The sequence below is a fragment of the Typha latifolia genome, chromosome 1 (genome assembly GCF_019914945.1).
Source record: "Typha latifolia isolate L0001 chromosome 1, TyphaL0001v2, whole genome shotgun sequence".
Taxonomy (NCBI): Eukaryota; Viridiplantae; Streptophyta; class Magnoliopsida; order Poales; family Typhaceae; genus Typha; species Typha latifolia.
Window position 1 is genome coordinate 15,250,204 of NC_133086.1, and position 24,451 is coordinate 15,274,654.

At 38.0% G+C, this 24,451-nt stretch overlaps 1 protein-coding gene across 1 annotated transcript; it reads left to right on the forward strand.

Annotated features, from left to right (window-relative positions):
- The first annotated feature begins 627 nt into the window (after nt 1-627).
- LOC140780619 (putative AC transposase) lies at nt 628-7,666 on the forward strand. Its single transcript, XM_073126283.1, has 5 exons — nt 628-1,000; nt 4,651-4,835; nt 4,924-5,171; nt 5,582-6,444; nt 6,535-7,666. Exons 3-5 carry the CDS (start codon nt 4,955-4,957, stop codon nt 7,423-7,425), a joined length of 1,971 nt encoding a protein of 656 aa, XP_072982384.1. The 5' UTR covers nt 628-1,000; nt 4,651-4,835; nt 4,924-4,954; the 3' UTR covers nt 7,426-7,666.
- The last annotated feature ends 16,785 nt before the right edge of the window (nt 7,667-24,451 follow it).

A 24,451-nucleotide genomic window follows, 5' to 3' on the forward strand; every position in this document is an offset into this window, starting at 1 on the left:
TCAGAAAATATTTTAAAAACTCTATGCAAATTTTATCGAGAACTAGTTGCAAGTCGGATAAACTCTTTTTTAAGGGGAGACCGTATCATTTTGAGATTTAATGAAATACTTTGTCGGATGCTTTTAAAAAAAAAAAATTGAGGAAGAAGGAATGAGTACTAAAGTCCAAAATATTTCTATCCCTCTGAAACAACAAGTACATCATTATAACTAGACACGTAACACGCAATACAAAAAAAAAATCTAGACACGTAACATGCCTGCCAGCTTTTCTATGGAATCCTAATAGAAGACCGACCATTTTAACTATTTTCAATAGTTATTTTCTGAGAGAAAAAAAAGGAAAAATGAAAGTGAAAAGAAGCTATTAATTCACGAGTACAAAATGTAAATATCTCTTAATTTTATAATAGAACTAAAAAATGTTCGTAGGTTCAAATAGCTAAAATACTGAAGAAACATAATATTTGGTTTTCTACATGCTATCCACTCAAACAGTGATAATTAATTAATTATCCCTCGTGCAGATCCGGCTCAAATCAGCTTCTTGCTTGGTTTAATTAATTAATTCTCAAAGTTTGATCCGGTTCCTGTTGGATAGGATAGGGCAAGATTCAAGTCTGCAATTACCCAACCCAATCTCGGAAACATCGGGCTAATAATTGAACTCAGATCCGAATCTGGCTGGCTCAGCGCCGAGCCAGGGGTCGACCCTACGCACTCACTCACACTCCTTCTTAAGCCGAGCCGTCCGATGGAGCACAGGAACCAAAAAGAAGCTAGGGCTCCTCTCCCGTCTCCCGGCGTCGTCCGCCACTCGCTCGGCTCCGATCCGGCTCGCATCGGCTTGACCGATCCGGCTCACATCGTTTTCCTCGCCGATTCGTCCTCTCCTCCATCCGCACCGCGCCGGTGCCGTTCTCCTAAGCTCGCGCCGGAGATCGGCTCACTCGGGCCGGGAGGCGAGTTCGAAGCCGTACGCTTATGGCTGCCACTTGAGGTAAAAATAGATAAAAAGGAGAAAAAAAGTCTTTTTATATTTCCTATTTTTCGATTCCATTTGTTTAACTGAGAATTCGATCTGTGGTTTCTTTATCTGAGGATTTAATCTGTGGATTTATTGAACTGCGATGGAAAAATTGTTTCTTTCTATTGGTTTTGGCGTTTAGTTATTGCAGTTTGTATGGGCTGAACAGTAATTTTGCAAATTATTAAATTGTTTGAAGAAGAATTCTCTTCGTTTGAGATAGAAAATCTGTTCATTAGTCTGAATTGGGAACTGAGTGGAAGTTCAAAGTTGGTTTAGAATGGTTGTATAATGTATTCTTTCTGATTGCATGGGACCTATCTCTTTCTGATAGTAGAGAAGCTAGATAAGGATGCATATATGGGACTAGTAGGTACTTTGTGGGTCATTTGTGACAATGATGTTTTGCTTGTATCGAAATACTATTGCTAATTGAAATGTCTTGAAGACAGCCCTATAATTTGAAAAAAAATAATGGTCTAACATCTGAGTATGTACAATTAGCTAGCATAAATCAATATATCACATCAAGAGTAGAAATTGTAGCATGTTGTGCTAATAGTCCTACCATTGACAGTTATCTGTAATTTTGGTTGTGAGCAATTAACTAATATGGTTGATAATTAACATCTACTTCACAAATTGTTGCAAGAAACTATGTGATTGACAGTAAAATAGAACATATAGGAACAAAATCATGGGCATTGAACTTCCCTTAAGATGGCAAATGTCGTCTCATGGTGAGAAGGTCATAGTGTTGGCTCCAAGGTATTATTTGGTCCATGCCTCATGATTCACCGCTAAAACTCCACTATTGCATCTCTGAATAATTAAATTCAAAAATCAAGATGAACCTTTTAAATAGTGTTTTCACTACTTGAGTCTATCTCAATCTCTTATTTTGATTGTGCCTTGCAAGAAAAACTAGGCTAAACACTTATCTCCAGCTCAGCTTCATTTACCTACAAATGACCTTGGAATTTTTCTTTTTGGTAGTTTCCAAACACACTCTCATGGAATATTGATAACCGAAAAGCAGTACTGAACCTTTATATGTTCATCTTGCATACTTCAGAATTTGTTTTGTTTCCATCTACCAGTTCACAGCACAGCTTTTCTAATATAAGCAATGCATTTAATTTTATCGACTAATGCGAACCTTGAGCATGAGTAACTTGAAGAACTCTCACTGTTGGTGTGTATGAGATGAGCAATCCAAATAAGAAAGAATTCTTCTAATTTTATGGTGCCTATGATAGTGGAAAGGTGATAAGGTATGATATACCCGAGTTCATTGAAACTTTGATAATGCTGCCCAGACACTAAACAGGTGTCAGAACTGAAAAGAAGTTCCCTTTTATTAGATCAATTGGACTCTGTAGTTTTTGCCACCTTTTCAGAAGAAATTTTGTTAAACATTGCCATCTTTAAGGTCACCTTTAAGCCACATAAGTATGGAGATTCTTTTTCTCAGTTGGACTTGTATGGTTGCTAAAAGAGATCTTTTTATGGGCATTGGATGTTAATGGAATATGTGATGTGGGTTGAAATAGATAGACATTTAGATTATCTAGGACAGTCAGTTCCTCATACATGTCACTGCACCTTCAGGTTTCCTCCTGTTTCCTGGGTACACTTGTGAGATTTTGATGCAGAATCATGATAGATTTTTCCTTTTTCTTCAGTTTATTTTGAAAAGAAGGGTAGATACTACACTGTTTCATTAGAAACATAGCAAACACAAGAGAAACAAACAAACTAAAATTTTCAAACAGGATACATCCAAATCCATCAAAACTGAAAAGAAAATACTCCAATTTTGAGTTCTTTTTCTTCCTCCAAAAACTGATGAAGACTAATACAGTTCTTTCCATTAAAATTGCAAAAAATACACCTATTCTCATTCCAGACTACATAAAGATTAACGGTTAAGCTTGAACACCTGTTCTGTGAGAGAATTCATAATGCCTTTCTCATCACATGCTTCGCTCAGGATAGCCACCACATTCCTAAAACTCCTCTATTTGTATAAGCAACTTAGATTCCCACTCTTCATTTCATGTTACATTTGGATTCATAACACCCACAAGTCTACCTTTATGCAAGTAAGATGCAGTAAGGTAAGAGTATAATTTCACATGCATCTTATGTGCAGGTTCTTCCTAATACATGTAGACATAGACATGTGGCTGATGGATTCTTTTAGGGAAACTTGTTCTATGATGACAAACTTCTTGTTGCAAGTTTGTTCTCACAGTTTATTGATAAATACCTATAATGCTATGATAGTTATAATGGTTAATTATATCTACACCCCCTAAACTATACTTGGTTTTCACGAGAACCCTCTAAACTTTTTAAGTTATAATGTTCTCTCTTAAATTTTAAGGAAATTTCAATATCACCCTTCCGTTAGTGTACTGTGAGAAAAAATTGGGCAAGTCAGCTTACGTGATAGTCATATCAGACATAATTAACCCTGAAATGACTTGGATGCCCTCGTGCATTTCAATCAAATTAATGGAGATTTAAATACAACTTAATTTTGACCATTTAATTAAATTACGAAAAAAGAGATAATTTAAAATTTTCTTATCTATCACCTTTGTTCCAACCTCTCCTTCACCATCACCGACTTCTCCCCCGAAAGCCGAGATCGCCGAGATTGTTGCCGTCAACATTGCCTCCCTGCCGCTGGCTTGCGACAGCCTGGCACTAGTCGGCTAGGACCCTAAGCTGATCCCCACCTTCCCTTTCTTCCCTTTCCCCCGTCTTACCGTTGGCAACATCGACGACTACGTGTAGTGAGGGTGTGGGTGTTCATCTTCTACACATGGTGAGGGCAAAGGCGGAGTCGTCCACCTCGTCGCTCTACTGGGGCGAGGGTGGAGTCGACCGCCACCTTGAAGGCAGATTTATTAATTTTATTTTATTTTTCTGGCTAAATTAATGAGCTCGTTTACATATTAGGGGTATAATTGTCATTAGATGTTTTCCGTCACCCGTTTCATTTTGTCTTAAAATTTAGAAGAGAGATTGTAACCTAAAAAAATTTATGAGGTCCTCGTGAAAATCGGGTATAGTTTAAGGAGTGTAAACGTAATTAACCAAAATTACAATGGATAGAGGTTTATGGAAAAATATGAAAATGCAATATTCTTGATTCCAGTGATCAATAGGAAATGCCGCTGGCTAAAGATTAAATGCTGGAATTTGGTCTATCTTAATGAATACTGTTACTATTATTTATTGTATTTGTAGAGTTTGATGCTATACGGACTCATGTTATCTTGATTTTTTTGCATCAGTTGTCACTAGTAATTATTAAAATGTTCTCCAAGATTGCAAGTGATGAGGGTACATTACATGGGAATTTCAGGAAGTTCCTACTTATTATTTGTTCTGTCTGTTTGTTGGTAATTGTCTTTTTCCAAGTTTGCAATAACTTTTAATTGTAAATAATTTAAATTGGATTACTATGCCATTCTGATTTCAATTACTTTTCTTTAAAATAGTTTAAGTGGTGTAAGGAGTTTGTTATATCTGGTATAGCTAAAACTAGTCCACTGAATTTTTGCATTTGGATTTTTTGAGTCTGTTTTCTAAAGTGAGAGTTTCTGTAGATTCCTGCAGGGCATTGGTAGAAACACAATTCCTATTGAAGGGTTATTCTGCTAGGGCAATAGGCAAAAATAAAAGCTGCTGAGCCATATCTGACTTCTTTGCAGCTGACATAGCCATCAGCATTACTATGATCTGAACGAGTACTGCATTTGAATTCTTAACAGAAGATTATTTCTCAACATCTGGAAAGTTTTCTGCTCTCAGATGACTTGTGTTGCTAATATCTTAACATATGTATCGGTAATGTTAAATTTCGTTCATTTCTTCAAACAGCTGTCTGTACAGGTATATTGCTTATAACAGATGGAAAAGAGAACCTTAATGGATATGACCTTTGTACCCAGCATAGAACCTATATCATCTGCAGGTCCTTCTGAGAAAGCAAATGCTGGCATGCCATTGAAGCAGAGGAAAAAGTCGATGACCTCGCTCTATCTCAAATTTTTCGAAACAGCTCCAGATGGAAAGAGTCGCAGATGCAAATTTTGCAAGCAAAGTTACTCTATAGCTACTGCAACTGGTATTGATGTTTTTTTTGTAATTCTTCTCTATTAAAAAAATACCCATATCTTGCTGTGCATGCTTAAGCTTTCTTGACATGAACAATTTTTAGTCAAGTTCGGATGAGCTCTGTAGTATCTCTCAAAAAATGGATTTTCTGAAGTCACTTAAAATTTTGAAGTAATTATACTTCTGTAGACCATTGACAGTATAAAACCTGAAATACTCGTCTAGTTGTATGCCCACTTTTGTTTGCAGAAGTGACCCAAAGCTGCTAAGCATAAGGCTCACCATTTGCTTCTATTTGAGGTATTAGTATCATTAGCCAATACACAAGAGACTTTGCATGCACTCATATCATATTTGAAGGGAGTCTATTATCATTTTCAGAATATTTTCTCATGGGTGTCATAATTTGGCTATGTGAAGGGAATCTCGGGAGACATCTTAGCCACCGTCATCCAGGTTATGATCGCCTTAGTGATACTGGAGAACAGATGCAACAGGCTATTGTGACGAGCAAGAAATCTCAAGTTCAATCTAAACCTGCAATTGATCATGATCATCTGAATTGGTTGTTGCTTAAGTGGCTGATCGGTGCCTCCATTCCTCCTGCTGCTCTTGAAGATGAGATGCTCTCCTATTCATTTAAATTTCTCAATTCATCAGTCATGGTCTGGTCAAAGGAGAAGGTTCAAGCAGTCACCCTTGAAGTTTTCAGAAGTATGCGGGAGGATGTAAGAGCATCACTTGAACATGTGAATTCCAAGGTTTCCATCACTTTAGATTTTTGGACTTCCTATGAGCAAGTATTTTATATGTCTGTTAAATGCCACTGGATAGATGAGAGCTGGTCCTTGCACAGAATTCTTCTTGATGTTTGCCATATTCCTTATCCATGCACCAGTTCAGAGATTTTCCATGCCCTTATGAAGGTTCTGTTGACATACAATATTGACTCTAAGGTCCTCTCTTGCACAAATAATAACAGTCAACAGGCAATTCATGCCTGCCATGCACTGAAAGAGGAGCTGGATGCTCGTAAAATTCCTTTCTGCTATATTCCTTGTGCTGGCCGCACACTAAAATTAATCATTGAAGATGGCCTTCTAACTGTAAAACCAATATTGTCGAAGATTCGAGAATTTGTGCTCGAGCTGAATTCATGTCCAGAGATTGTTGATGATTTTAAGCAAATGGCTGCACTTTATCAAGAAGGTCAGTGGAAATTTCCCATTGATGCTTCAGCAAGCTGGAATGGTGATTATTCCATGCTTGACCTTGTTCGGAAGGTACTATTTATCATTATTATAAATTGATTGCATGCCTTCATTTATCCTTCATCTCATCATAGATTACTCAGTTTAAGTTTCATCCGGCAGGCCCCCAATGCAATGGATAGCACTATTAAGAAACAAGAAGAAACTTTTGGTAGTCGAAACTTGACACTGAGTGCCACAGAGAAATCTGGGGTCAACATTCTGCATTCATACTTGGAGCCATTCTATAAGACGACAACAAACTTATGCACTTGTAAAGTACCTACAGTCGGTCTGGTACTCTTCTTCATGGACCATGTCTTTGAATTGATCAGTGGTTGCAGGGAGAGCTGTCGCCAAGAATGGCTCAAGAATGTAGCTGAGGAGATGGCCAAGAGGGCTAGGAGCTTTAGCACTCAAGTTAGCAACCTTTTTACATTTATGGCTGCAGTTCTTGATCCAAGGATTAAGAAGGAGCTTATCCCTGAAAATCTTAACTCTGAGAAGAACTTAGAGGAAGCAAGGAGCCATTTTCTGAGGGACTACTCTAGTGGCCAATTCTCATCAGTGACTAATGGTTTTAGTATTCAGGATACCGCTGAAGATACAGATGTTTCTTTTGCTGAAGAGATTGCACGTAAAAGGCGTCGCATGAGCATGAACACCACTACTGATGAGCTATCGCAATATCTATCAGAACCTCCTGCACCGATTGCTACAGATGTTTTAGAGTGGTGGAAAGTGAATGCCACACGGTATCCACGGCTTTCTCTTATGGCTCGTGATTATTTGGCTGTTCAGGGGACTTCAATTGAGCCTGATGAGTTATTTACGAGCAAAGGTGACAAAATGCATAAACAGCAGTACTGTTTGCCTTTCAGCAGCATGCAAGCTATAATGTGCATAAATTCGTGGATCCCAAGTGGGTATCCTTTCAAATTTCGATCAACAGAAATTGACTTCGAGAAATTGATACAATCTGCTGCTGCTTCAGTTGACATTGTCAAGTCTTGAGAAGATACAAGTTATTGAGGAAGTAGATTAGTATAACCTGTTGTCAAATTCCATTATAAGTTATTACATCATGTTGTAATTTCTAGTCTCCTCTGTACAGGTTGTTTTCTAATCCTTAGAATTGCAGTGGTTAATGAATTATACAGATGCCACAAATCCCTATTTCTGAATGCTCCAACTGCATGTATTCTTTGAAATCATGCTTGATATCTTTACGATATATTTTTATTATGTTATCAAATTCTGTTTATCTCCTTGAACTGAATTTGGACAGGAAGATGCTTAGTTTAGGCTGGGGACGTGGATGGACCTAGGGTTCTAATTCTGGCATATATCTTCAACTAGTAGAGTGGCTAGCGAATAGGTGCTCTCTATTATTGAAACCTTACGTCTTGATATATATATATATATATATATATATATATTTTGGTCCGTTGTAAGTTAAACTTCAGTATATAGGGATTTTTCATGATCTAATTTGTGAGTAACTAAACTCACCGTTACATTTGTGAGTAACAACTGCAATAAATATAAAAAGAGGCCGTTAATATCAGCGACAACAAAACATATATGTAGGTCAAAAAAAGGCCCTTCTCAAGTATACCCATAACTCATATTACAGCCCATATTTGCAAGACAATTGATAGGACTATTGGCTATGTAGTAGGAGATAGACACAAAAGACAAAAAAGAAATAAAAAATAAAAAAATATAATTATAAAATATGGAAGTTTCTGTGCATGGTGCAAACCTTTTACTATGTTGATGATTTGTATAGCATCAATCTTGATGGCTAAGATTGTGATATGTCGATTTCGAATGTAGAAGAGTGTTTCACAAAGGATAAAAGTTTTACAACAAACGTAAAAGGGAAGAGGCCAAAGTGACTATTGGCTACAAATGGGGAATGCAAGATGAAGTCCATCCCATCTTGCTCACTGGTATCCGAAAATGAATTATTAGTATTGAGCTTCAAGAACCCTAGTGAAGAGGATTCCTAGTGGATGAGCGGATCAAGATTTGGAAGAGGGGCTCGCTTTGAGTAGAGATGTTCATAATATTCATGTGAGTGTAACGATGCATTCACAAGTATAGGAGACAGTTTAAAGAGAGTTGTTGAAGGCCATATTTTTATAATATAGCCATATGCCATAAAGAAACCACAACTAGAGAATAGAAAATAACTATTTTGGGAGGAAATTTTTTTCCTCCCACGAGGAGCCAATTACCATTCTGGCCAACTTAGCCCCAAATTCTAGTAAGCTGAGAAGCAAGCCCAATTTATACTTATTTTATCGTGGAGTCCATAGTCTAGGACAACACTAGCACCTCCGTTTGCTGGATCAGATAGACACTCTATAGTGTTTCCACGAGCAACATATTCACTTTACATGACCTATCATAATAATATTTTTTAATTAGGATGATAACCCTAAAAAGATACATTTCCTATCTTTTCTTTCAACTTAGGAGAAATACGATCAGGGGGGCCTAATTTGAATCCCTCGGGTAAAATAAGAACAACACCCACATTTAAACCCCCATTTTTTTTCTAGTTTAGTTTCAGGAGGAAGATTTTTATCTTAATAAAGACATCGATGTCCCAAATAATCTTCTATCCTTTCCAACTCACCTTGAGCACGAGACCTACAAAGCCAAGAGTCATAGCCACCCCTCAGGGGGAGAATAATTTCGTAGACCTTTTCGGTAAGACAAAGGCCAAAGAGAATATAGAGAATGTCCTCCCTCTAAGTGTGGTGTAAAATAAGATTAGAAGCATTATAGACCCTGTCAACTAGGTTCATGTTCAAATAAGTGAGCTACACCGAGAGGGGCACAAGGAGGAGATCCATAGATCAACAAGAAACAAAATGGAGTTCCTATTTGGATGATTTTTACAAACCCTCATGAGCGTGCTCAAGAACTACAGCGGCAACTGTAGGCCACATTGTAAGTGCAGTTGGGCTACCGGGGGCTTGTACTTGGTTTGGACCAGTTGAGTCCAAGCCCCATCCTCCTGGTTGAGCACCGTAAGCACATTCTTAGCCACAAGGGTTAGCCTACAAGCCTGTAAATCCCTAATTGTCATGCCAACCCACCTACCACTTTGGACCAAGTTTTTTTGTCACAGACAAGGAGGTGTAGGCCACAGTGGCTTTGACTAGGGCCTAAAAAACATGTATGCTAATTTAGAAATTTTGTCCACTACAGCTAAAGGTGGACAACAACAGGTGCACAAGAATAGCATTAAGGACAGAATTTATAAATATTAGATGACTCTCTTGGGTGAGAGATGTATGCTTCTAACTTGCAAGATGTTAGTCAATGCGAGCAAGAAGGTCCTCATGATCACAAATGAGGAGGCATCTAGGAGAGATTTTGGCTGTCAGATACTTGAAGGAAAAACTACCCTCATTTAGTTTTAAAACAAATTTAAGCTCTCTAACAAGTCTACTACTAGGCAAATTAGAAGGGAGAAACATCTCAGACTTAGAATTGATGCGCAAGTTAGTAATTTTCTCATAAGTGTTGAAAATATCTATAAGAGCTATACAAGAATCAATATAAGCTTTTAGAATAATAAGCAAGTCATCGGGAGAGATGATCTCATGTAAGTTGACTAATGTAAAAATTGCTTCATTTCATAAAAGATTTTATCCAATTAGCACAGATGATCTCATGCATGAGACTAAAGAAAATTTGAGAGATGATTATGAATAAGGGTTAATTGCACTTTAACTCCTTGTGGTTTGGCTCAATTTCACAAAGTCTCCATATTTTTTTAATTTAAGCATTTAATTCTCATATGGTTTTGACTAAAATATAATTATTATTTTTAATCATATTTAACCATACTAGAGGTCAAATTTGAAGATTCTCATTAGATATAAAGTTGTAGAGAATTGGATAGACTTTTCAAAAATACGATCCGACCACACAAGTCTCAATCAAGTTGAGTTGAGAATGGATTCTTTCCCTAAAGTTTGATTTTTATACGATTTTTCAGAAGGCTGTTTGTTTGAACGTGATACGCATGCTTGAAGAAACATATCGATAAAAAACAAGTAGCTATCCAATGTGGGAAAGATTATCTAACAAGTTTTTTTCCAAAAAGATCATTGTATGCAATGTGGAAAGACATTCAAACAGCAGTTTGAAAACTTCAAATATCGGGTACCAGTTCGAATGAGGTTTGAAATGTGATAAAGTCGAAACCTCCTCAACCCATTTGAATGATATTAAGTCTGCTCTTATTGGACCAAATTAAGTTTTTCTAGATGCTATCTTTCTGGGATATATAAGAGGGGCAACTTGAAAAGTGAGTAACACCTCTAGAGGTTACATTGAGTTACACTTGAGAGAGGATAGAGGTGCTCTTGGAGATGCTAGAAGCTTAAAGACATTGAATTCGTCTCATGCTTATTTAGTCCAAGATCGAATAAGATATTAGAGATTGCTTCAAGGGTCGAGGTTGAGGTACAACCTTAAGGGTCAACAAGATTGGGAAGCAAGCACAAAAGACGATGTATTGAGGAGGAGTCACGCAAAACACTATCGTGATGATCATAAGTAACAACAATTAATTTATAAGTGTTCTTATAATTGCCAAACCTATAGTTTTTGGTTTTACCTCGTAGAAGAGGTACGTGATTTTCCACGTATGTTAAATTTGCATAAATACTTGAGCTACAAATCAACTCTCAATTCTTATATTGTTGCGGTGGTAGGTGTTATTATAGATAACTTGATTAAACTTATTTGGTGCTCCATTATCAACTTCTGTTATAGACTAGCACTTAGACATATGTAAATGACTCTCCTCACATGATAAAAAATATACTCTGTGAGAAAAATTGAAACCTCACAAACCCGTTACATGCATTTCACATGAGATTGTCCTCACATGAGACTCATGTGTAGAGTGGAAAAGCTAGGAGCATACATATCGTCACCAAATAAAATCAAGATAGTGAAATAGTAAAGCCTATAGACCATAACCAAGCCCATAAATACTACAAAAGCAAGTGGAATCCCTGAATACAATAATACAAGCTAAAAATAAGCTACAATTAGGGAAAACATACTCCTTTACACTGTAAACAGTAATAAACAAACAAATTGTGTAAAATAAAATTTTTCTAGGAATTTAAAGGTTGATTATACAAGTAGCTAGGCAAGTGGTCAAACCAATACACTAACATGTCGATCCTCTTGACTACTATAAATAGATAATAAAAGAGACCTAATGCCCCGATTAAGTGAACTGCTACAAAAGCTCTTGCCACATACCCTTCATATAAAGTTGCCTTCACGTGAGACTCATGAGTAGGTTGGAAGAGCTAGCAACACACATATCGTCACAAGATAAGACTAAAATAATAAAAATAGTAGTAAAGTCCATAGGACATAATAAGTGAATGAATAATACAAAACTAGGTGAAGTCTTCGAATATAAGTGCACACCTTGAAAATAAGCTACAATAAGAGAAAAATATTCTCCTCTACTACAAAATAAGTAATGAGAGAGGCCGAATGCTCCCATTAAATGAACTACTATAGAAGCTCCTACCGCAATTATAGTCAATCTATATCATATATTAAATATAAATGAGTCTAATGTTCAACAAATAACTCTATCTCTAACATAATAATGTGAAAATGAATTACATAACATGACAAAATTTATGCATTTACACCCAACATAATAGGCATATAAATTATCAAGAAAATATAATAGCAAACAATCTCAGACCTATCTCTATATTATTTGCATATCATGCTAAAGATCAACCAAAAATAACATACGAACAATGTACTCATCTTTAATAATCTCTAGGTATGACACAAGGCAAGCATCAAGTTGTATTAATTAGCACAGTTTGACTCTCATGCATGCTAATTTCATTATATTCACAAGTCTATTTGTCTCACTCGATACTAGGTCCACCAGCCAACTCTTGTACTACACTCAAATAAATGCTACAAGAGGAAGATTAAACGCTAGTTAGCAATAAAATTATTTGCCTTTCACCTAATAAAAAGCTGATTGATTGTCCATCATCATAGACTAAGTATCTCAATCGTAGGGTCATATCCTCATCACCTGTCATCGTTGCTACCATAGGATCATCCTTTTAGTGGAAATCATGAGCCACCACTCAAGGAGCCCCAGCCTTATGTCATTGGATATTGTTAGATCTATCATAGCATACACTCAATCCTCCCACTTAAATATTCGAAATGGTTTGATCAACATCAATCAATAGTATAATTGTTCGTATAACACCCGCCACCAAACACGTGACCCCTATATGGGTAGAATCCATATGATTACCACATGACCTGCTAGTCAATGTTTCAACACAATATACAAACAAAAAACTCATATTTCCACAAATAAAACAGACAAAGAAGCCCATAACACCAAGGCCACAATAAGCCCAAAATACATATCCATAAAATATAAGTCAAAGCTCACGTAGGAGCTACAAGCCATCTAGCTTAATTTATATAAATAGAATAAAAATAAAAATTAGAAGACTAAAAGCCGATCTTCGCTAGATCCTTCACAGGCTTGGGTTCATCTACTAATTTGAAAATGATTTCACCATATAGTGGTGAGCATAAAGCCTAGTAAATATTTACTTCTATAGTCTACAAGTAGTGTAAGCAAGGATACAATAATACGTAAATATGAATATGCGCATCCTGATCAAATAGAATACATTAGTACCACATACTCATCATACTCATCCAATGTGCACATGCATTAGCAAACAGTAACATGCCATGCACTAATTCGGACTAATATGTCCTCAATCTCAAGCTCCCACTAAGCTCCGCCCATAGGCCATGTTAATACTACATCACATAATATGCATCATCTATGATTTTCAAATCTGTAACTTAGTGTCAAGCATAGCTATGCCCGTAGATGATATCAAATACTCACACCTGGCCATACACATACCCCCAAGGGAAGGGTCATGATAGGTTACGGAATGATCCTTTTAGTATCTGGATTTATTATAGAAAGCAGTCCGTGCAACTAAGAAAAAATATTCACCAAACATTCTCCCATAGTCAGAAAATTACAAAACTAAATTTGATCGATTCGTAACTTCCTGATCTATATTTTTTGTATTTACGCCCTTCGTAGATTCGAACTACAACTAGAACGAAAACACGATATAGTGGGGATGAAGGTGGTGGTGATAGGTGGAGTGGATGTTAGGGTTATAGATGATAATGGAGATGAGGGTGGATGGCTAATATAATCTCCCTTGGGATAAGGTTAGATCTATCCCATTTTTAGATCTAAGATAGGATTGGGCATGGAACTTTGGGAAAGGATTTAGGATGATATAGCTGTTGGATCAATGTGAAATTTAGATATGTTGTAGCCTTGGAAAACAAATCTAGTTTCAAGAAAATCGGATGGCAGGATCTCGAGATATCATCCGAGAAGTAGACGAATATCAAGGAGTCTGTCTATGGATCCGTGGATGGAGGCATGAGATCCTAGGTGATGAAGGATGGTGGTAGACCGACGGTAATGGTGTGGCACTAGTGAGTAAGTGGTGGTGGAAGGATTATGGATGATGAAAAGGGTTAGGGCAAGGTAATAGAGATTTAAAGAAGGGGGAGGAGTGGGCTGCCCCTAAGGGACTAGGGTGAGTGGCCGGTCGAGGGAGGCTATAAGTGGCTTAGCTAGGGAATGAGAGAACGAAAGAGAAGAAGACGATGAAGATTAGGGCAAAACTCAATTCATTCAATAATGACTCCTTAGTTGCCATCCACACCTTTAGAGGCTAACCAAACAATTCAAAAATGGCAATTATTAATCCTAGAAATAATAAATTTTTGCCGACCATATTCAAACGGGGTTGAACGCATTTGAATGCACAAATAGCGTTCTCTGTCGATGCGAACCTAATGTAGGTGTTCGAACACGCCCGATCGCATTCAGACGCATATTTCGTGTTCTTTGTTTTTGCGAACCTGATTCAGGTGTTCGCAAGCGCGTTCGAACGCACCCACTCGCGTTCAAATGCGATCTACATAAAACTTATTTTTCTCTGAAATAAAACACTAAAACAAAAATAAAAGACACCCCTAAAGTGTATCCATGCTCGAGATGACATCGGTGAAGTCCGAATCGTATTAATGGTTGATGTAGTTTTAAGGATAAGAATGAAAGGGAAGAACTGGTTGAGATCCCAATGAAGGGGGAGGACTCGATAGAAGAGGGAGATTAGAAGATAAATAAAACCTTGCTAACGGTAGATGTGGCTGGTTAGTGAAGAGAGAGGAGGGAGATTAGGGTAGAAAATCTAGAGAGAAGATAAATGAGGCAAGAAACCAATATTCCATAAGCATTATGATTTTGGCTGCCATCCACACCTTTATGGAGGCTAGCCAACAAGTCAAAATAATTATTATTAACCCTAATTTTATTGGACTCCCGCCGATCGCATTCAAACGCGCCCAACCGTGTTCGAACACACAAAAGGTGTTCTCTATCAATGTAAACCTGATGCAGGCATTCGAATGCATATTTCGTGTTCTCTATTTTTGAGAACTTGATGCAAGCATTCACAAAGGCATTCGAACGCGACCCCTTCCAAGTTCGAACGCGACCTACAAATAATTTATTTTAATAAAAATAAATAACTAATGCAATAAAAAAAGATTCTAACTAGGTGTATCAGGTTGACCGTAGTGGTAGAATCATTATTCAATCACTCGGCGAATAGCATGACCAATTGTCCACTACCGCAAACTAAGGACCTCAAACGTAAGCCCCTCACATAGGTTAGTATTGCATATCAATACTATCATCTGAGTACTCAGCTCCACATCATTGTATCACCGTGCAGAAATCATGAGCTGTCTCTCACGGACGCCCTCACCCTACGTCATGGGTATCGATAGGTCTACTTCATCCTACCCTACTCTCTCTCTATCTTAAATATCCTGAAAGGTATGACTCTCTTCGATCGATAATAAATCGTTCATTGCCCGGTGAAATGGCTACCTAATTGTCTGTGATCAACAGACTAAGACCTGAAGCGTGGGCCCTATAATATATATAAGTAAATAGTTCTCTCACCCCTAACCCTAACTAGGGAGGTGTCGGGTACTACCGAGACGCAGAAATCATGATATGCAAAATTTTGCTGAATAGCAAAATAAGATTAACATGCATGATGTGCAATAATAACAGTAAGGAACACGTATACACATGCATGCTATGAATGTGATGATGTCATAATGATAAGATCTCTCCTTTTGACTAATGTTCGATCTCTTCCAATTCTTAGATCTGGACTAATTCTAGCACAAAACTTTATAAATAGCTCACGAAAGATACCATCGTTAGATCTACATGAAATTTGAATATGTTGTAGCCCTTTAAAAGAGCTTTTCAGAAAATCAATTTTCAGGTAGATCGGATGTGGGGATCTCGAGATAGCATTCGATTAGTGGACGAACATTAGGGGGTTTGATCAGGATCTGTGGATGGAGGCACGAGATCCTAGTATGATGGCGGTTGGAGGTGGACCGCCGTTAATGGGGTGGAACCGATGAAAAGTGGTGGTGGAAGGGTTAGGACAAGTGTTGGGTAGATTGGAAGAAGGAGGAGGAGAGGGCCACCCCTAAGGGACTAGGGTGATTGGTTGGTCGAGGGAGGTTAGAGGCAGCGTCGCCGGGGATTAAGAGAACGGGAACGAAGAAGACGAAAGAGGCAAGGCAAAAACTCAATTCATCAATAATGACTCAATGGTTGCCATCCACATCCTTTAGAGGCTAACCAAACAATTCAAAATTAACCCTAAATAGTACATTTTCACCGACCGCGTTCGAACGTGCCCGCTCGCGTTCGAACACACTTAGTTCGCTCTTCTCTAGATTTGCGAACGCGATGCAAGCGTTCGAACACGCGACTGAACGCACCTATTTCCCACTTCTCTAGATTTGCGAATGCGATGCAGGCGTTCATAGCGCGTTCGAACGTGACGGTCGAACGCATAATTCACACTCTCTAGACGTGATGCAAGCGTTCACAACCGCATTCGAATGCACTCCACCCGCGTTCGAACACGATATATAGAAAACTTTTTCTTAAGACACCCCTAAAGTGTATCAATGCTCGAGATGTTCTCGGTGAAGTTTGAATCGTATCAATCCACCACGCATCCATACACCTTGTCCTCAAGGTGACTCGAGTCAAACTTGCTGTGTTCAGTGGGTCATCCTCAGTCGAGCTTGGATACTTGTACTCCTACTATTCCAAGAGAGGATTCAGGTCCGTTTACATTGAGTCCACTTGGTCTTGGGTGGTCAAACCAATTGACTCAATGTCACTTCAGTAATAGAAATTTGGTGCATCCGATTGAGCTCGGGAGGTCGAGTTAGATGTAGTTGGTGGATCTAGATTAGTTCCTCCTAGTGACTCGAGTTAAGTTCAACAAGCCGAACTGACTGTTGGTTGTGCTCAATCATTCTGTCCACTCCATGGATTAGGATGATTGACTTAAGTCAAGTAGAGGGTTTTCGATCATGTCCCAAATTTGACTTAACTAAGTCCCCAAGTCCAGAGATGACTCACACTTGACTTGACCCCTTTGGCTCTTAGGTCCAACCCAGCTCATGTCTAGCAACTCAACCTGGTCAAGCCCAACCATGTAGCCTTCTTGAAATTCTAACCACTTAGGGTCTTCAAAAAAATTTGAAATCCCTAATATTTCTCCCATAATTCCATCTCCATCAACCGTTGCCATAGGAGTTGCCTTATCACATGGCAGCCATGGTTGAGTAGTGATCACCTCCGACAATTGCTCTGGCAGGGTTCCCGACGGTGTGGTGGCGGTCGACGGCGATGGAAGGCTGAAGTTGGCCCAAATAATGAAATCTTGAGGTCCTTCTTCTCTGTCCCGTTGTAGCGACGGCAAGGAGCCTTTGGCCATCTGGAATACTAAAATAGTTGTGGTAAGGTCCCTCTTGGGGTGGCGGCGGTTGACTGCTGTGGAAGGCTGAGGTTAACAAAAACAAAATCTTCATCTCCTTCTTGGTGAAAAAAGTAGCAGCCCACGAGGTCTTTATAGGGTTGTCAGCGGCTAGTGCCGCCGTGGGTGAAAGATTGCGGCCTTCTCCTTCGAGTTGTAGCTCAGCGGGAAGCTGCGACGTCATCGTCGGTGATGACGCTGTCGCGGTCGATTGTCGATTGATCGAGGAGAATGGTTGCAAAGGGAGGTGGTGTAAGGTGGCCCAAGTGCTAGAACTCGCGGTTCTGGATCATCTCCCTCACCACTGATGAGGATTCCTGATGAGGGTGAAAAAATCCCTAGACACAAGTATGTATCTAAATACTAGGCAATGATATCACTCGTTTGCTTAAGTAAAAGTTCGTAGAAATATTAAGAACGAAAGCAAAGATGAATGCCAAGATTTTAACGTGGAAAAACTCAAACGGGAAAAAACCACGGATCCAAACTCGGATCAAAACCAATCACTAGAATAGTAGCAGTTACAAGATTGACTCACAAAACAACCCGTCGATCCAAACGACATTGTTCTTCTCAGTCTTGCTCGCTAGAACCCACGATTCACTGCTTCTCGTGATTGAAGTCCAACCTCAGTGACCCTCGAGATTGATCTTTCGTCTAGATAACCCTTAAGACGAAAGATTAAGTTTTGTAGATGAGTGGAACCTTGATAGTTGAAGATCCGATGTAGCCTCAAGAAGTCTCCTTCAATAATGCTTCTTCAACCACCCTAGAGATAGGGTTTCACAATCCTTATATATGATCTCCAAGATAGAGCCAAATCCAAATCTTATCCGTACTCACGAAAGTACAAGATAGAGTCAAATCCAAATCTTATCCGTACTCACGAAAGTACAAGATAGAGTCAAATCCTAATCTTATCCGTACTTACGAAAGTACAAGATAGAGCCAAATCCAAATCTTATCTGTACTCACGAAAGTCCACGATTTTCAAACTTCGTTGGTGCATTCGAACGCGGCCCAGGTGCGTTCGGCATGACTTGATCTCATCAACTTTGCTCCAATAATTTTGCAATTCTTCAAACTAAATATTTTCTAGACTTGTGTAAAACTCATATACATGTAAAAAATACACTTAGAATATTTTGTACACAATTGCCAAGAATTAAAACCTAACAATCTCCCCCTTTGGCAATTTGTGACAAAACAACTAGATTAGATATTACAAAGAATTCAAAATGAGCATTCAACAAGTCTAGAAAATTTCGCACTTCAATCCCTGCAAATAATAAAAATATACCAATCTAAGATCAAGTGAAAATAACTTGAAATGAATAACAATCCAAACACAAGTTATCAAGCAAGCATAAGTTCAAAAGTACTTAAGCAAAGTTATTATGTAGTAAACATAAACCAGTAAACTCTAATAAACTCTCCCTATGCCAACACTCCCCTACACCAAGTAAACTCCTAAATTTTAAACTTGCGTCTAAACTCACCACACACCACACACTACACACTCTCCCCTTTTTTGACACAAATGCCAAAGACTAGGAACTCAGAGGGAACTGACGATGAAGAATCGTCAACACGGAGTCGAGGTAGGTGACGAAGGCGGCCTTGGTTTCTTAGTAACTGTAGCTTTTTTTTTAGGCATTCTAGAGAAGGAAAAAAATCGCAAGATTCAACATATGCCCAAAGCATACAAAAAAAAATAACAAAAAATCCAAAAATTCTAGAAACCATGAAGACCCTAAGTGAAATCCACCTTTCACTTAAAAATGCTAATTATCACGTTCAATCGCACAAAAAACATCAAGATATTAACTTTAACGTGATCAAAACTTGAAACCACACGAAATCAATCAAGATCAATAGACTTTGGAGATGCACTTCTAGAAATTCAAAATATATTCAAGACATAGAATATGACAATCAAATGAAATAAGTCATACACAGATCAATCAAATCATCAAAAGCATATTATAATCAATTCTAATGCATCACTCAAAATTAAATTAATCTTGATTGATCATAACGATACGCATATGCAAGATGAGCAAAGATAACATGAACTAATCTTCTTAAACAAACTTTCCTATATAAACAATGATGCAACACAGTAGTCAAACCGACTTAGTATTAAAATTTTGCACTTTTCGACTTATTCTCCATAACATAACAGGAATTTTTCCTATATTTTTTTTAAAAAAATTAGGTGCAATGATGGCTTTCACACATGAGTAGGTAGCCCTTTTCTTGTAATACAAATCAAACAAAGTGCAAGAAGAAATTCACATATATTTTTTTCGAATTTGCATATAATGTACTGAGTCAAATTGGACTCGAAACAAGACGGCTTTCACACTAACTCATTGTAGCCCTTTTCATTGATCTTTTATGAACATATTTTTTATGACTAAGCATGAGGTCAAACTGTGCAAATCAAAGTTAATAGTGAGCTATTTAAAAAAATATTCATGATATCATGCTCACACAAGAATACACATACGTTATGAGTGCATTAAAATTTTTATTATTATAGAAGTCGAGGGAGTGACAAAATCAAAATTTATACAATATACTACAAGATGACAAAATTGACTATAATAACTCATAATCAAGAGAAAAATCATATTTTTATGTCAAGAGTATATTATTGAATCCAAGAGTGCATCAATTATTATTTTTTTTATTTTTTTTTATGACAAAAACTCTCAATAAATCTGAAACTAAAACCAAAGAAAATTTCAGAGTAAAATAAAACCTAAAAAAATGAAATGAAATAATAAGAAACTCGCAAACTAAAACACAAATCAATCCAAAGCACAAATCCCTAAAGAAGTACGAAGATACTGACATCTCTGTAAATCTAAAGATTTTGTAAACAAATCACCCAACTATTTCTCCGTCTCAACATGTTCTAGTGCTATTGTTTTGTTTTGTTACATTTCAGATTATGTGAAGTTCTAACAACATAGCAATTATCAGATGTTCTAGATCCATAACATATAACATTACCACCATGATCTAGAATAGTACAATCATTTTTGAAGAATTTTACCTCATAACCTTCATCACAAAATTGAATGATGCTTAATAAATTTGCTTTCAAGCCATTAACATAAAGAACATTTTTGAGACTAGGAATCCCTGGAGTACTTACCTTTCCTTTACCTATTACCTTGGATGAATTACCATCTCCGAATGTCACAACTCCCCCTTCATGATTTTCAAGGTTAGAAAATAACGACTTGTCACCCGACATATGTCTTGAATAGCCACTATCTAAATACCACAAATCAGAATTTAAAGCTTTCAAAACTGTATGAACAACATAACATTTCAAATCACTTTTCTTGACCCATATGACCTTTGTTTTTATCCCATAAATAAAAGCAGTTCTAGGTTTTTGCAAAAATTTGCAATGAGGTCGAATATGCCCTAGAATGCCGCAATGATAGCATGTCGGAACTAACCATTTTCTACTCACCTTTTTTCGAGGAGTGACTAAAGTTTACCTTTGGTGCCGTTGACGATTCACCAGTTTGTAGATTCACTTTCAGTTTAGAAACATTCATCCAGGATTGCTTTGTAAATGCGGTTGATGACTTCAGATATTCTTCCTTTTGTATACCTGCAGAAACGAAGATAGTTTTATTATTATTTGGATTACTAGTGTACCAACACCATACTTGTCTTTTCCAGATATCTGAGACTTTAGGATCCCGTCAAGTTTGTTCTTCTCTTTTAGAAATGTCACTTCCTTATTCAGTCGCTCTAGTTCAATTTCATCAGCCTTCATTTTAATTTTTGCATTGTCAAGCTGTTCAGAAAAGTCTTTGACACGTTCAAGTTCCAATTTGTACTTCTCCTCAAATTGAATTCTTTCAAGTTCGATTACCTTGAGTCGTTGAAGTAGTCTAAGATTGTTTTTCTTGAGTTTAAACGACTCTAGGTACAAGTCATTATATGCCTTTTGAATTTCAAAGTCATCTTACTCAGCTGGTAACATATCAAAATCATCTGTACTATCAGTATCAACAACAGAGTCAGTATTAAGTAGAGAAGAGGTAAAAGCTACAAAGTTTTCTTCGTCTTTTTCAGAATCAACATTAAATTCATCTAAGTCATCCCAAGTAACTTTCATAGCTTTGCCCTTCCTCTTAAAACGATTAGGACATTCTTGTGCGATGTGTCCAAAACCAGAACATTCAAAACATTGAACTTTATTCTCAGAACTCTTATTTTTCTATTTGATATTGTTGTTGGTACCACTTGTATTTGAACTCAGAGTATTCTTCTTTTTCACAAAGGCTTTGCTTTTCTCAAGTTTTTCAGCATTCAACTTGTTTGGCTTCCGAAAGAATTTATTAAACTTTTTGACAAGCATAGTCAACATCTCAACATCTAAATCACCTTCATCATCAGACTCCTCTAAATTTTGTTCAACTGTGGATAGGGCCATTCCTTTGGATTTCTTTGGTTTTGAAAGACTAGACTCAAATGTTTGTAGATTTCCTACCAATTGTTCAACTTTCATAGAATCGATATCCTTACTTTTCTCAATAGCTGTAACTTTTACCTAAAACCTTTTTAGAAGAGACCTAAGGATCTTACGGACAATTCTATTTTTAGAAATTTTTTCTCCTAGGTTGAAACTGGAGTTGACTATATCACTCAACTTTGCATAGAACTCATCAAATATCTCATTCTCCTCTATACGTAGAGTTTCAAAACTAGTAGTCAACCTTTGAAGTTTCGAAAGTTTTACAGCCATAGTTCCTTCATGAGTTGTTTCTAAGATCGTCCAGGCTTCTTTTGCTATCTCACAAGTAGAAATTCTTCTAAATTCTTTCGAAGAAACACAACTAAAAATTACATTTATTGCTTTGCTATTCTAGCCAACTTTTTCATAATCTGTCTTATCCCATGACTCAATCGGTTTCTCAATAAACTTATCATTCACCATGTACATTGGTGGACTCCAACCGTTTACAATGGCCATCCATACTCGCTCATCTATAGATTTCAAATAAGCTCTCATCCTAGCTTTTCAATATTCATAATTTGATCCATCTAGAATATGAGGTCTAATAGATGATGGTCCATCTCTATGAAAATCCATGCCTATCTGATCTCTCTCAAAGAGTGAGAGAACCTGCTCTGATACCAATTCAAAAAAATCCCTACACACAAGTATGTATCTAAATACTAGGCAATGATATCACTCGTTCGCTTAAGTAAAAGTCCGTAGAAATATTAAGAACGAAAGCAGAGATGAACGCCAAAATTTTAACGTGGAAAAACTCAAACGGGAAAAAACCACGGATCCGAACTCAGATCAAAACCAATCACTAGAATAGTAGCAGTTACAAGATTGACTCACAAAACAACCCGTCGATCCAAACGACATTGTTGTTCTCAGTCTTGCTCGCTAGAACCCACGATTCACTGTTTCTCGTGATTGAAGTCCAACCTCAGTGACCCTCGAGATTGATCTTTCATCTAGATAACCCTTAAGACGAAAGATTACGTTTTGTAGATGAGTGGAACCTTGATAGTTGAAGAACCAATGTAGCCTCAAGAAGTCTCCTTCAATAATGCTTCTTCAACCACCCTAGAGATAGGGTTTTACAATCCTTATATATGATCTCCAAGATAGAGCCAAATCCAAGTCTTATCCGTACTCACGAAAGTACAAGATAGAGCCAAATCCAAATCTTATCTGTATTCACGAAAGTTCAAGATTTTCAAACTTCGTTGGTGCATTCGAACGCGGCCCGGGTGCGTTCAGCATGACTTGATCTCATCAACTTTGCTCCAATAATTTTGCAATTCTTCAAACCAGATATTTTCTAGACTTGTGTAAAACTCATATACATGTAAAAATACACTTAGAATATTTTGTACACAATTGTCAACAATTAAAACCTAACAGAGGGATATCTAGTGACCATGTGTGGTCTTCCTCTATTCAATAGTGGTTCGCACGGTTGTCGACTCGTCGAAGAACTCCGTTCCGACATCAAAAGAACCTTTCCAACCGTCGAGCTCACCGGAGGAAACTACTGCATTGAAGCTGGACCGTTTCTGCAGGAATCGGAAGGGGTGCGGCCAACCTTTCGCGATTTGTCGGCTAGGTCTCCGGTGCATGGAAAGATGTGGAGGTTTTGAGGGCTACTACGATGGTCGAGGATCCCATTCTAGCCGGTGGCGATTTGTTGCGGCTGACCATGGGTCGAGGTGTAGAAGCTCGATCTTGTTGGATAGCCGAACTCTCCCCTATTTTTGTGGGGAACGAGGAGGTCATGGAGGATGTTGAGTATGTTGTGGAGGGCTCCCCATGCTGCCTTGCGATTGCCATGCTTGTTGAAGAATGTTTCGGCCACGCCACTATAGCATTGGTCGATCTCCGGCTAAAGTCATAACTTGTGACCTTGTTTGACGTTAGCGTCTGTCTATATGGTGAAGGGTCATATTCGTATGCCAGTGTCCGTCGCCGCAATGCCTCCTTCTAGATGGTGTTCCGGGGATTGAACACAACCCGTCCCTCCTTGTCGGTATACGCGTACGCGGTGGTGGCCTTGCTGTAAGGCACCTGTGTCCAGGGAGACCACCATGACATTCGCATAGAGATTTTGGGCTCCTCCCATTGTATATTCTGAGTCTTTGTGTTCCAAAAGAAGAGATATCCTGTCTCATCGTCGATCAAGGCCTTCCAAGGCTTCAGCAAATCCGGATTGATTGGCGCATATCTCGGGCCTTTTGGATAAGCTGACGTCCTTGACATTGATGCATTCCCGATTGCCATGGCTTCTCTTGTCGCCCATATTCCCTGTATCATCTCCATCGTTATCTAGTTATTGATGACCATTTGTTCGGAAAGAGATCCAATCATGGCTTGAACGCTAGGCTTTTCCATATTAAGATTTGGTTGGGCGGTTCTACGGGTGGAAGTTCCCATAGCCGTTTCCCCCTCCAAAAATGGGGAAATCTCTTCTTCCTCATCTCGC

Excerpts from the sequence above, each read along its gene's own strand:
- LOC140780619 (XM_073126283.1), top strand. The coding sequence starts at position 4,955 with ATGGAAAAGAGAACCTTAATGGATATGACCTTTGTACCCAGCATAGAA. Across the intron at positions 5,172-5,581 it reads CTCTATAGCTACTGCAACTG|GGAATCTCGGGAGACATCTT; the intron begins GTATTGATGTTT and ends GGCTATGTGAAG. Across the intron at positions 6,445-6,534 it reads TGCTTGACCTTGTTCGGAAG|GCCCCCAATGCAATGGATAG; the intron begins GTACTATTTATC and ends TTCATCCGGCAG.